The sequence below is a fragment of the Mchenga conophoros genome, linkage group LG12 (assembly GCF_057382185.1).
Source record: "Mchenga conophoros isolate Kocher_MC1m ecotype Shallow Benthic linkage group LG12, M_conophoros_male_GT1.1, whole genome shotgun sequence".
NCBI lineage: Eukaryota > Metazoa > Chordata > Actinopteri > Cichliformes > Cichlidae > Mchenga > Mchenga conophoros.
The window spans coordinates 28,127,970-28,142,230 of NC_140537.1; the positions used below are offsets into that span (position 1 = coordinate 28,127,970).

Genomic DNA, 14,261 nt, shown 5'->3' on the forward strand with positions numbered 1-14,261 from the left:
CCTGATCTGAACCCGAGCGGTGCTCTGTTATTGGACTTCTGTGCTAACCACAGTTTGGCCATAACGAACACCCTGTTCGAACATAAGAGTGTCCATAAGTGCACGTGGCACCAGGACGCTCTAGGCCGTAGGTCGATGATCGATTTTGTAATCGTATCAGCAGACCTGCGACCATATGTTCTGGACACTCGGGTAAAGAGAGGGGCTGAGCTGTCAACTGATCACCACCTGGTGGTGAGTTGGATCAGTTGGCGGGGGAGGACGCTGGACAGACCTGGTGCACCTAAACGCGTAGTGAGGGTGTGCTGGGAACGTCTAGCAGAGGCCCCAGTCCGCGAGATCTTCAACGCACACCTCCGGCAGAGCTTCAACAGCATTCCGAGGGAGACCGGGGACATTGAGTCCGAATGGACCATGTTCAGCGTCTCCATTGCCGAAGCTGCTGCATTGAGCTGCGGCCGCAAGGTGGTGGGTGCCTGCCGTGGTGGTAATCCCCGAACCAAATGGTGGACACCAGAGGTGAAGGGAGCCACCAGGCTGAAGAAGGAGTCCTATCGGGCTTGGTTAGCCTGTGGGACTCCGGAGGCAGCCGACAGGTATCGACAGGCCAAGCGGAATGCGGCTCGGGCAGTGGCTGAAGCAAAAACTCGGGTGTGGGAGGAGTTCGGAGAGGCCATGGAAAAAGACTTTCGGACTGCCTTGAAGAGATTCTGGCAAACCGTCAGACGTCTCAGGAGGGGAAAGCGGTGCTCTACCTGCACTGTGTATAGTGCTGGCGGAGCGCTGCTGACGTCGACTGAGAAAATTGTCAGGCGGTGGAAGGAATACTTCAAGGACCTCCTTAATCCCACTGACACGTCTTCCGAGGAGGAAGCAGAGTCTGGGGATGAGGGGAATGACCCGCCAATTTCCGGGGGCGAGGTCACTGAGGCAGTTAAACAACTCCTTGGTGGCAGAGCCCCTGGTGTTGATGAGGTCCGCCCCGAGTTCCTGAAGGCTCTGGACGTTGTAGGGCTGTCCTGGTTGACACGCCTCTGCAATGTTGCGTGGAGATCAGGGGCAGTACCTGTGGACTGGCAGACCGGGGTGGTGGTCCCCATCTTTAAGAAAGGGGACCGGAGGGTGTGTTCCAACTACAGGGGGATCACACTCCTCAGCCTCCCTGGGAAAGTCTATGCCAGGGTGCTGGAAAGGAGAGTTCGTCCGTTAGTCGAACCTCGGATACAGGAGGAACAATGCGGTTTTCGTCCTGGTCGCGGAACACTGGACCAGCTCTTTATCCTCTCCAGGATACTTGATTGATTGATTGATTGATTGATTGATTGAATCTTTATTTTGAACATGTTGAAAAAGTATAAAAAAAAATAGAATTAAAAGAGACAAATGAACAAAGCAAACAAAAGGAAAACGAGCAACCACAACTCCAAATAACGTCCATGTTCAAAAAGGAGCAGGAAGAAGCATAAGCTTATTTAATCCCACCCCTTTTCCACTATCTAGTATCAATAGACTACAGAAATACCTCCTTGCAATTACATTATATGTTATGTGTAATTTTTTTTTTAAATATATACACATATATGTTTCTATCTATCCATACATACGTATATACACACATACGCACATATACACATTTTCAATAACCCCATTAACACCTGAAGGATACACAACCTACAATTATATATATATATATATATATATATATATATATATATATATATATATATATATATATATATATATATATATATATATATACATATATATATACCAACAAACCCGTGCATGCGCACACACATGAAAATATTAGACAAGAACACCCTATCAAATCTCTACCTTTTCCCTGTACCCTGTAAAAACCATATCCTTAAACCGCTTTTTAAACTGCGCCATGCTTGGACATTGCTTCATATCTTTACTTGGTCTGTTCCACAGCTTCACTCCACACACAGAGATGCAAAAACTTTAATGTTGTACGGATACGAGGATGTTTTAAATTTAATTCCCCCCTCAAATTGTATCCCCGTTCCCTTTTAGAAAACATTTTTAGAATATTGTCAGGAAGCAGGTTATTTATTGCTTTTTTTTTTTTTTTTTTTTTATATTCTTTATTTCTACAATATTACCTCATAAAGATGATTACAGGCATTAATTAACACAGTTTACAAGAGAAAAACGAAACAAAACGAGAAGAAAGACAGATAGAAAGAAAGAGAAAGAAAAAAAAAAAAGGAAAAAAAATTATATATATATAAAATAAAAGGAGAAAGCTCTGTCGGGAGTAAACAATTAACTAAATTGGTGGTTTCAAGCTTTAAAGAGAAAATTCGGTTTATAGGTATTAACGTATTGGACCCACTTATCCCAGCACAGATGGAACCAGGCCATCCTGTCATTAACATGAGCTGTTACTTCCTCCATCATATATATCTCTAACGTAATTTCCCACCATAATGACAAAGTCGGTATGTCTTGCGAGGACCATTTCTTTGTTATACATTTCTTACTTGCAACCAATAAAGCTCTTAACAGACATATGTCATTTTTGGACCAGTTCTGCGGTATACAGCCAAAAAAAATTGTCTTCATATCCTGAGGGAATGTACAGTTAAAAATGCCTTGTAATATACCATGAATGTCTTTCCAGTAAGTCCGTAGCACAGGACAGTCCCACATAATATGGGTGTGATGGGCTCCTTGGTATCCACAGTTTCGCCAGCACACGGGAGGATTCCCATCATAGTGAGCCTTTTGACATGGAGTGATAAAGAACCTTATCAGAGTTTTCCATCCGAACTCCCTCCAGCTTTTGGAGGAAGTACTCCTCCATTGCCATTCCCACATCTGAGTCCATTCTTCCCTGGAAATACACATCCCTCCCTCCTTTTCCCATAACATCTTCACATAATCAGTTGAGTGTGGAAGCTTATTCATAAAAAAATTGTACCAAAAAAAAATGAGTCTTGTGTCAACATCCCCACTGTACGCCTGTCTAAATAAAGTTACCAATTCCACGTTAGTATTTGACATCTGACCGATTGTTGTCTTTATATAGTGTCTTATTTGCAAGTATCGAAAAAAATCCTGTTTTTCTAGATTGTGTCTCTGTTTCAGCGTGTCAAAACTAATAAGGTTCCCATCCTTTATCAAACTATCATATGTAGATAACCCTTTAGCAGGCCAGCTTTTAAAACGTGAGTCCAATTTATTCGGGGCAAAGTCCGAATCATATGCATACCATTTGAATAAAGCCAAATCCTGTTCAAGTTTGAATTCTTTCACGACTTTTCTCCATATATTAAGTGTGCACGACACCCAGGGGTTATGAATCTTGTCAATATATTTTCGAATATTCGAGTCCATCAGGACAGCTTGTATTGGGGAGGAAAACATATTCTCCTCTATAGTCTTCCAGTGTGCTTGGTAGCTTGTATCACACCAATTAACCACCGTTTTCAACTGAGCAGCCCGATAATAATTTTTTAGTGATGGCAACCCCCATCCTCCCACCTTCTTATGTAATTGTAAAGTTTTAAAACAAACCCTCGGCCGCTTCCCCCCCCATATAAACCGCGATATTATTTTATCCCATTCATTGAAACGACTTGGATCAATGGATATTGGTAGTGTTTGGAATAAATATAATATTCTTGGCAAGATGTTCATTTTAATAGATTCAACTCGTGAGTGTAAAGAAAGAAAGGGGATCATGTTCCATCGCCTAATATCACCCACTATTCTCCTTTGTAGAGAACCAAAATTCTCCTCAGATAGTTTAGTTAAATCCTTGGGAATAACAACTCCTAGATATTTCAATGATTGTGCTTGCCAATTCATTGGATATTGAACAACCATGTGAGCTGGGGGGTTGTAGTTATAGCTGAGAATTTGAGTTTTAGACATATTAATTTTATATCCAGAGAGTTTCCCAAATTTTTGACACAGATTCATCAGCGAAGGCAAGGAGTTAGTGGGCTGATCTAAATAGATCAATATGTCATCCGCATAACAAGCGAGCTTGTGTTCCTGTCCTGCAATAGTGATCCCCTTAATGTCTTTATTTTGTCTAATTGATTGTGCCAAGGGTTCTAAGTACAATGCAAACAGGAGCGGGGACCAAGCACAGTGTTAGATTAAATAGTTAAACATTTGTCATTTTTATATTTACCATTTGTCCATTGTTTTAACTCTGTGAAAGGAATTCTTTCTTTCCTCCCATCCCCAGATTCTCGAGGTTCTGGGTGGGAGGTTGAAGTGTTTTATCACAGGAACGTCCTTTTGAAGATCTGTTTGATGTTTGGTAGAGCTTCCTACCCTTTGTATGGTTTCACTGTGTTATCTTTGGTAAACCATACATTGGGTGTGGGGGAAGACTACCCTCTTTATGACCAAGGATGTTGTTCCTGCTTTTAGGTTTTATGACCCTTTGATCAACACACACACACACACACACACATTCTCACATAACACCCACACACACACACTTACATACAGTGCCTTGTCTTTGTAACCAAAGGGGGTTGCAGGGGGAGGTGTTTTGTAAACTATTGTTTGAAGTTTGTCAATAAAAGGCAGCGAGAGGAGGCCATCATCGGGGTTCATTGTCGTGCTGGACACAGATGAGGGGGCCTCCCTTGCGCAAGAAATCGATCGAACACTGTTGCCTTGTTTTTCTTTCATGGGAATAAGTCTTGGATACAGCGGGGTCTGAGTTTAGACCCAACACACAGCCTTGTTTATTTCCTCTCTGCAGAACGAAGCTATTTGAGAGAGAACCATTAACTTTAATTCTTGCGGTGGGGTTAGTGTATAGTGCCCTCACCGTATCAACAATTCCCTTATGTAAGCCGAATTTATCCAGGACTTTATATAGAAAGTCCCAATTTACAGAATCAAAGGCTTTTTCTGCATCAATACTCATAAGCATGGCTGTACTCTTAGATGTCTGTATCTGATGTATTACATGAAGAGTTCTACGTATATTATCCTGGGTCTGTCGTCGTCTTATAAACCCCGTTTGATCATTGCTAATTAAGTCAGGTAAAAATTCTTCCATTCTCCTGGCCATTATCGAAGTAAACAATCTATAATCTATGTTAAGGACAGAAATAGGTCTATATGAGCCACACTCCATTTTGTCTTTCCCTTCTTTCGGAATAGCCGAAAGAAGCAGGTTATTTATTGCTTTATATATAATTTGTGCTGTGAGAAAATGAACCAGATCTGTGAATTTTAGAATTTTTGATTTTAAGAATAGTGGATTTGTATGATCTCTGTAACCAGTTTTATGGATTATCCTTATGGCCCTTTTTTGTAATATAAAGATTGATGATAGCGAACATTTGTAAGTATTGCCCCAAACCTCTGCACAGTAATTCAAATACGGTGCAATCAGGGAACAATAGAGAATGTGGAGTGATTTGTGGTCCAGAATGTGTTTTACTTTACTCAAGATTGAGACACTTCTTGAAATTTTGTTATGTATATGATTTATATGAGACTTCCAGTTTAATTTATCATCTATAATCACACCAAGAAACTTATGTTCAAGTACTCTTTCAATTTCCACACCATCTACATGAATCTGCACTTGTGCATTTCTAAGGGAATTCCCAAATAAGATAATTTTAGTTTTACTTAGATTTAGCGATAGTTTGTTCCTGTTAAACCATTTTTTAATTTTGCACATTTCTGAAGTAATTGTATCCAGCAGCTCCTTTAGATTCCCCCCAGAACAAAAAATATTTGTGTCATCTGCAAATAATACTAATTTTAATATATCAGATGCCTTACAAATATCATTTATATAAATAATAAATAATTTTGGACCCAGTACAGAGCCTTGTGGAACACCACAAGCAATGTCCAAGCATGATGAGGAATGGACACCCAGCTTCACAAATTGTTTCCGGTCACTTAAATAATTTTTCACCCATTGCAGTACAACCCCCCTAATCCCATACCGTTCCAGTTTATTAATTAATATGTCATGATTGATTGTGTCGAATGCTTTCTTGAGATCCAGAAATACTCCAGCTGCATACTGTTTCTGATCTATAGCATTCGTAATCTCCTCAATTGATTCGATTAATGCCAGAGATGTTGATCTTTTTGATCTGAATCCATATTGACTGTCAGAGAGTAATTTATATTTATCTAAGAATTTGTCTAATCGTTTATTAAACAGGTTTTCTAGGATTTTGGAGAATTGTGGTAGTAAAGAAACAGGCCTGTAATTTGTGAAGTGGCGTCTATCCCCAGTTTTATACAGCGGCACAACTTTAGCTATTTTCATTTTGTTTGGCACTTTTCCCGTCTGAAATGATAAGTTGCAAATATATGTTAGAGGTCCTACAATTCCTTCAATGACCTTCTTGACGATTTTCATGTCAATATCATTACAATCAGTAGATGTTTTATATTTACACATGTGTACAATGTCAATTATTTCTTTTTCCTCCACTGATGTGAGGAACATTGAGTTAGGGTTCCTATCAATCAGGTTTTCACTACATTCTACTGATGGCAGTGACTCAGGAATTTGTTCTGCCAGTTTTGGTCCAATATTTACAAAATAATGATTAAAGCTGTTGACCTTATCAGCAGTGTTTTCCATAATATTGCCATTATCGATAAAGTATTGAGGATAACTTTGTTGTCCAGAATTATTTTTAATGATACCGTTTAAAACATCCCATATTCCTTTCATATTATGTTTATTGTTGTTCAATATTTTACTATAATACTCCTTTCTACATACACGTATAATATTGGTCAACTTATTTTTGTATTTTTTATATTTATTTTCAGCATCTTTTGTTCTTTGTTTTAGGTATTCCCTATAGAGTGTATTTTTCTTTTTACATGCATTTTGTAAACCCTTAGTGAGCCATGGTCTATCTGAATATTTGTGCTTTCTGTTGTATTTTATTGTTGGACAGTTTTTATCGTACAACTCCATGAATATTCTTAAAAATATGCCATATGCAATATCAATATCAGCTTCTTTGTACACATTGTCCCAGTCCTGATTTAATAGATCGTTCTTAAATGCAGTCATAGTTTCTTCTGTCCTTACTAGAGATGGACCGATCCGATATTACGTATCGGTATCGGTCCGATACTGACCTAAATTACTGGATCGGATATCGGAGAAAAATAAAAAATGTAATCCGATCCATTAAATATCACGAAAGCACCTCACAAAACTTGCAACACGCCGTAACTCACCTCAGAACGTTAGCACGTCGGAGCAGTATGCATCACGTGATAGAGCGGCTGTGGCATGCAGGACCTGTCGGTGGTCTGGATAGCATTTGGAGCTTCGCTAGCAACCCGGCATTTCATCTCCGACAAAGTTATCCCGAGAGAAGTAAAGCAAGTGTGTAAGTCCATCTCTGAATGTTTGTAAAGCATTCCTGCGTTAAGCTTAACAAACGACTGCCTCTTCTTGCTGCTACTTCAATCATGAAACTGCTTAACGATCAGCTGATCGGCTTTTCTGTCGCGAGTCCGTGTCTCTAGTTTGCTTTTGGCCCACTTTGCACCAGAAAGAGGAAACCAGCAGCTGAACAACAGCAGCACGTTTAAGCTTGATCAGTTGTTGTTAGAATGTATTTAATCTTACTTTCTACTCCAGGATCTTTTTCTACGTAGCTGACGGCTGGTAACTGTGCAGGGGCGGATCTAGCAAAGTTTAGCCAGGGGGGCCGATAGGGCATTAACAGGGAAAAGGGGGCACAAAGACATACTTTTCTTTCTTATTCTCATTTAAAATGTCTAGCTTTTAATAAATAATTATCTGACACCCAAAGTTTTAATTTGATGCAAAATGAATAGAAGTCCATTATTGTATATAGTAACTATTAAGTCTAATATATATACCCTAGTAAGCTATAGTACTTTTTCCTTTGGGAAGGTACCATCTGTGCAGTCTGCAATTCTGTTGAAGAAAGATGTTGAATCTATTTAATATTTCTTGAAAAATAATTGATTTCTGTGCATTTTTTTTCACACTGCATCAAATTAAGGTTGATTACGGCGATTAAGCATCATGAGGTGGAGCGTGAGGGGTGGTTCCCTATTTTTTATTTATTTATTTTTGTTGTTGCTGGGAGTTGGAACCCTATTAGTTAGGTTGCTTAATATTTATGCTAAGTACTCTTTAAAATACCAGAATAGGGAGGATGGTGTAGGTTTAAGTTTATTAGATTGATCAGTATTGCTGAACTATGAAATATTTTTTTTTGCATACAGGTATAACAGAATAGCTTTAGTGTAGTTGTTGTTTTAAACTTGAGTATGAACTTATACAAAATGCAGCAAGATATTTAAAAAACAGTTTTGTTGATTAAAAAACACTATATCGGATTCATATCGGTATCGGCAGATATCCAAATTTATGATATCGGTATCGGTATCGGACATAAAAAAGTGGTATCGTGCCATCTCTAGTCCTTACACGTCTGTATCTCAGTTGTTCTTCATGCTGATTTTTCTTATAATTAGTGTCATAAACTGCAAAAACTGGTAGGTGATCACTGATGTCATTAATTAATATTCCGCTCACAATGTTGTTTTCCATATTGTTAGTGAAAATATTGTCAAGTAAGGTGGCACAATGTGGTGTAATTCTGCTAGGCCTGGTTATTTTAGGATGTAAACTCAAACTGTACATAGTGTTTAGGAATTCGTCGGTCATTTTATGCTTTTTTGGATTCAACAGGTCAATATTAAAATCACCACAGATAAACATAACTTTTTGATTTGTTTTAGAGAATATTTCCTCTATGAAGTCATTAAATACTTGAATACTAGAGCCAGGTGTTCTATATATACAGCTAATTATTACATTTTTTTTCTTTTTCCTCATAAATTTCAATTGTTATACATTCTAGTAAATTATCAATTACAGTTGTCATACTTTCTACCACCTTGTAGTTTAGGTTTTTATCCACATACACAGCTACTCCCCCTCCACTCTTGTTCCTTCTATTTACAAAATTCACTTCATATCCCTCCAGTCCAAAGTCCATTCCTTTCTCCGCATTGATCCATGTTTCAGAAATGGCAATAATTCCAAATGGATTTGTCAACTCATTTAGATATTCCTTTATATTGTTGAAGTTGGCATACAGACTTCTGCTATTAAAATGGATTATTGATAATTTATTTTCCGTGTTGATGGTGTGCTTAAACTGTTCATCAGTGAAGTAGCAGCAGTTACAGCTGATGTTGTAGAAGAAATTATTTTCCGGGTCTATATCCTTTTCTAAGTCTAGAACATTATGGTCTGTGTATCGAAATGTTCTCAGTTCCAGATTATCATAAAGAGAATTCCAATGACTTATGTTGATATTGTTGCCGGATGCAGATGAAGTTCTTTTGGACTGTGCCATGTGTTGTGTTGTGTGTCACGTCACATGTGTATTCATACCTCCAGAGTAAGTTGACCTCAGTATTTGTCCAGCTCTTCCATATTTCTGATGACCAACACTTTGGCTTGTTCCGGTGTTCCATTGAGTTTAATGAATACTTTGCAGTTGGTGGTCCATGTATTTTGAATTTTTCCCTGTTTCTTCAAGTAACGTGCTTTCCTGGCAATGTCCGCATTTCTTTTTATCAGATGTTCGTTCATGAAGACATCGGATCCTTTCAGTTTCTTTCCTTGTTTTAACAGTGCTGTTTTCTGTTTGCAAATCTCACAATGATGGCTGGTTTGTTACTGTCATTTTTTCGGGGTAGAGGGTGGCAAGCCTCAATGTTGTTATAATCCACTTCCACACCTTTGGACTGTAGAAAGGTAACCACTTGATGCTCCGTGGAGTTGACATCTTCCTCTCCTGGCCCTCCTACATTGTCAGTGGCGACCGCCCGGGCGTATGACCGGGGTTTGATGCGAAGCCCCGTGATGATAACATCGTTCATCTGGGTGTACTGCTCCAAATCCGCCACTCTGTTCTCCAGGTACGCCAGCCGCCGATCCTTCTCGGCGTTCTGGATGCGGAGAGCCTTAACTTCCTCGACCAGGTCCAGGATGGCTTTCTGCTGCAGTTTGACAGTAGAAATCTCCTCTGTCATAAACTCCAGCGACTTCTTAATATCGTCTCCTTCCTCGGCTGACAGAACTTTTTTCGGGCCCATGCTGAGAGACGCTCTTGTAGCTTTGCCGTGACGACCGGCTAGCTAGTTGATGCTAGCGTCCTTCCTCGCACTCCTTGAGGGTGCATGGGAGTTTGCCCAACCAGTCTACATGTGTTTTGTGGACTTGGAGAAAGCATTCGACCGTGTCCCTCGGGGTGTCCTGTGGGAGGTGTTGCGGGAATATGGGGTGTCTGGCCCATTGCTACGGGCCATTCGATCCCTATACAACCGTTGCAAGAGCTTGGTTCGCATTGCCGGCAATAAGTCGGACTCGTTCCTGGTGGGTGATGGGCTTCGCCAGGGCTGCCCTTTGTCTCCGGTTCTGTTCATAATTTTTATGGACAGGATTTCTAGGCGCAGCCAAGTGGCGGAGGGCTTTCGCTTTGGTGGCCTCAGAATCTCATCTCTGATTTTTGCAGATGATGTGGTTCTGTTGGCTTCATCGGGTGAAGGCCTCCAGCTCGCACTGGAACGGTTCGCAGCCGAGTGTGAAGCAGCGGGAATGAGGATCAGCACCTCCAAATCTGAGGCCATGGTTCTCAGCCGGAAAAGGGTGGAGTGCCCACTCCGGGTTGAGTTCCTGCCCCAAGTGGAGGAGTTCAAGTATCTCGGGGTCTTGTTTGCGAGTGATGGGAGAAGGGAGCCGGAGATCGACAGACGGATTGGGGCTGCAGCTGCAGTAATGCGGACGTTGCACCGGTCCGTCGTGGTGAAGAGGGAGCTGAGTGTAAAAGCGAAGCTCTCAATTTACCGGTCGATCTACGTCCCTACCCTCACCTATGGCCACGAGCTGTGGGTAGTGACCGAAAGAACGAGATCGCGGATACAAGCGGCAGAAATGAGCTTCCTCCGAAGGGTGGCTGGCCTCTCCCTTAGAGATAGGGTGAGAAGGTCGGCCATCCGGGAGGGGCTCAGAGTAGAGCAGCTGCTGCTCCACATTGAAAGGAGCCAGCTGAGGTGGTTCGGGCATCTGACAAGGATGCCCCCTGGGCGCCTCCTGGGTGAGGTGTTCCAGGCATGTCCCACCGGGAGGAGGCCCCGGGGCAGACCCAGGACACGCTGGAGAGATTATATCTCTCGGCTGGCCTGGGAACGCCTTGGTATTCCCCCGGACAAGCTGGAGGAGGTGGCTGGGGAGAGGGAGGTCTGGGCCTCTTTGCTTAGGCTGCTGCCCCCGCGACCCGACCCCGGACAAAGCGGATGACGATGGATGGATGGCTGGATAAAATTGTATTCTCAGGTGTATAGCCCGTCCAAGAAGATTTGGTTAGTCAAATTCTAATAATTAATTAACCTCTAATTTGGCACCAAAAGAAGGCATGTGCAGCTGTGAATTTTAGATGTACAATTTATTTAGCTCTCTAAAAAACCTTGTTTTTCTACCAAACAAAGTCATATCTGGCACCAAAAACCACATGGCAGCCACCTAAAATGCTAAGCTTAAAAATCTGTAGCCTTGAAACCAATGGGTGGCATAATGGTGGCTCGGCTGTCTCTATTATATAGAGTCTGGGTTTCATATATAAACTTCAGAAAATGCCAGACAATAAGATCTGCTAATGTCATAACCTTCACGGCTGCAGTGCATGTGTGGAACATGCTGTGGATTTGATCTGAAATCTGTGACCCACACTGGGACACACTCATACTTTACTACAGCAAAGTGAGAAGTTAAACCACCAAAGATCAATAAAAACATTATTTTTAATAAACCAATAAAATAGTTTAATAAACAATTTAATTAGTTAGTCTTGAAACACCTGATCAAGTCTTAAACATCAACTGTAAAAGATTAAAGCGTAACAGGCAGCGCAGCTGAAACTCTAATATCACTTTTAATTGGGTGATTAACCTGCGGGTGTGTCAACAAAAAGAGGTGACTGAAGCGGAACATAAGTTTGGGGCATCTAAATGTTAGCGCGTGTGAGTGAGTGCGACTTTGTGGGTGTGGATACACATGACTGAGCCACTGCTTTCGCTCATGAAACAGTTTAAAGTGGATCACTCATTATCAGGAAATGTCCACAAAGTGGTCACAGGAAAAGGAGTTTCTGCATGTCTGTGTCCACTTATGCGCACGTGTTTGAGTGAAATATGCACTCGAGATATCTTTAATCCATATTATTTGTTTCTTAGCTCAAAGTCGTTTATACAGAGACAAACACAGAGTGCATGTTGATGTTAGTATTCATGTATAATGTTTAAACCAAAGAGCATGGGGGTCTGATTGTTGACGTAAGCCCTGCTATGAGTATGATCTCGGGCCACGGTGACTAAGAGGATGGCGGTTTATAGTCAGTGATGACATCACGATACTCACCAGCACCATTTCCTCCCTACTACAGAGAACAGATCACACTCCCAGCTAATCTATCAGTCTTTCACACTGACAATTTAAAAGGTTAGCGTAGTCATGATGGAGATGGCGGTGAAACCAAATACTTACAAATATCCCGTAACAGAATCAAAATGGACCCCTCCCTCATTCCACAGCAGTTTTCCAAAATGTTCAGATACTGCAGAGAGCACAAAAACAGACACTCGACACCTCAGTGACAAGAACCAGGGAGCAGAATGCAACGCAAGTTTACACAGGCAAGAATTCATTACTCTGTCCTTTTTATGAATGTTTTCTTCTTTATCGTTCTATAAAAACTACTTTCCGTCCATTAAGTACATTATCTTTATAAGAGATCAGACATATAAGCACCAATCTTTTTCAAAAGGCTCTCAGGCCCTTTTGCAAACGTACAAATCACAATTTTGGTAGTAAAAGCAGATTTCTTTCTTTCTTTTAAACAAATCATTTTACAGCACTTTGCTGCTGGTAACTTGTGTCAAGCCTGACAAAAAAGGATGGTGCAGTTTTGCGCTCCATCTGCTTAGTTTTCGACCATCTGGGATGCTTTGAAATTTTTATGACACTGCGGTTTGCAATGGTTGGCATTTTCCTCTTCTGCTGGCCTCGGGGTGAACACTCAGTTGTTTTCAAATTAAAAACTGCACCAGATTTATCCCACAGAATGAAGAGCAAACAGCTGAGTAACTGTTGGTCCAAATAAATCAGACTTAAAACAGAAAAAAACATAACCGGCTTTTACCTTTCTCAGATCTCCACCCTGACAGTACTCCATGGCCAGCAACGGCAGATCATTGGTGGCCACCAGTTTCTGCATTCCTTGAGGAACTTCTCGGGCAGCAACCACATTGACATGATCCAACCTAAGTGAGAAAAACTAATTAGAAGAACTGTACAATGTATTATAGCAATATAATTCATTATCATTTTAACCACAAGAAATCATCTTTTGCTAAAATGTTCCTGAAACCGATCTGATGACAAAAGAAAATGACAAATCAGAGAAGGGCAACTGATCTTCCCAAGGGGGTTTCATGAGAAATTGGGAGTGCTGTGGAGGGTGGCACCAATAAGGTAAACTCAATTCTGCTCATTATTAATGCTATCTCTTTAGAAACTGTCACTGGTAAAAGGGGATATTAGAATTAAGCTATAATAAAATGCTAAACTTTTAATCACTATTTAATCAACAATCTCAAAAACACTTGTGAAAAAAGTTTCAGCAAACATTGAAAGATTTAACTCTGTACTAAGTGCTATTTCCATTTTGCTTCCAGTTGAATTAATGGATTTGCAGTTTTTCATTTCTTTTTCCATGTTTGGTGACATAAATCTAGTGGTTTGGTTTTGGTTAAGTGCGTTAAAGTCGGGTTCAGTGTCTGAGTAAATGGCTTCAATTCTGCATTTGAGAGCTCCGGAACATCCTTCCCTTTCCTCATACGAAACTCTCATTTCTGCTTTCAGTTTTTCCCCCTGCACAACGCAAAAACACCTGGGTACATATTAGTCTTTATCTTGCATCCACTTCCAAAGCCTAACATTTTTCCCCATCAGACTTGGACAGCCATTGGCAGCCATTTCAGCCCAGCCTATTCAAGCATGCAGTTAACTTCATGAATAAACTCCCTGTCTTGCGTCACTGCACCAATAATATCCAGTAAGAACCAAGCAAATACACAGAGATTAATCTTGAATTACGCTCCAATGTTTCAACTGACTGCACTGATTAATTTCCAGGTTCTTGGCAGCTATTTCTAAG

The 14,261-nt window shown here is 40.7% G+C and overlaps 1 protein-coding gene across 1 annotated transcript in view; it reads right to left on the reverse strand.

Annotated features, from left to right (window-relative positions):
• Nucleotides 1-14,261, reverse strand: part of ikbkb (inhibitor of nuclear factor kappa B kinase subunit beta) — a 37,049-nt gene that overhangs the window by 12,761 nt on the left and 10,027 nt on the right. Inside the window, exons 4-5 of the mRNA XM_085295009.1 lie at nt 13,245-13,365; nt 12,590-12,659 (exon numbers count right to left, since the gene is read on the reverse strand). Of these exons, the coding sequence (XP_085151135.1) occupies nt 12,590-12,659; nt 13,245-13,365 (191 nt within the window). The remainder of the gene's footprint in view (nt 1-12,589; nt 12,660-13,244; nt 13,366-14,261) is intronic.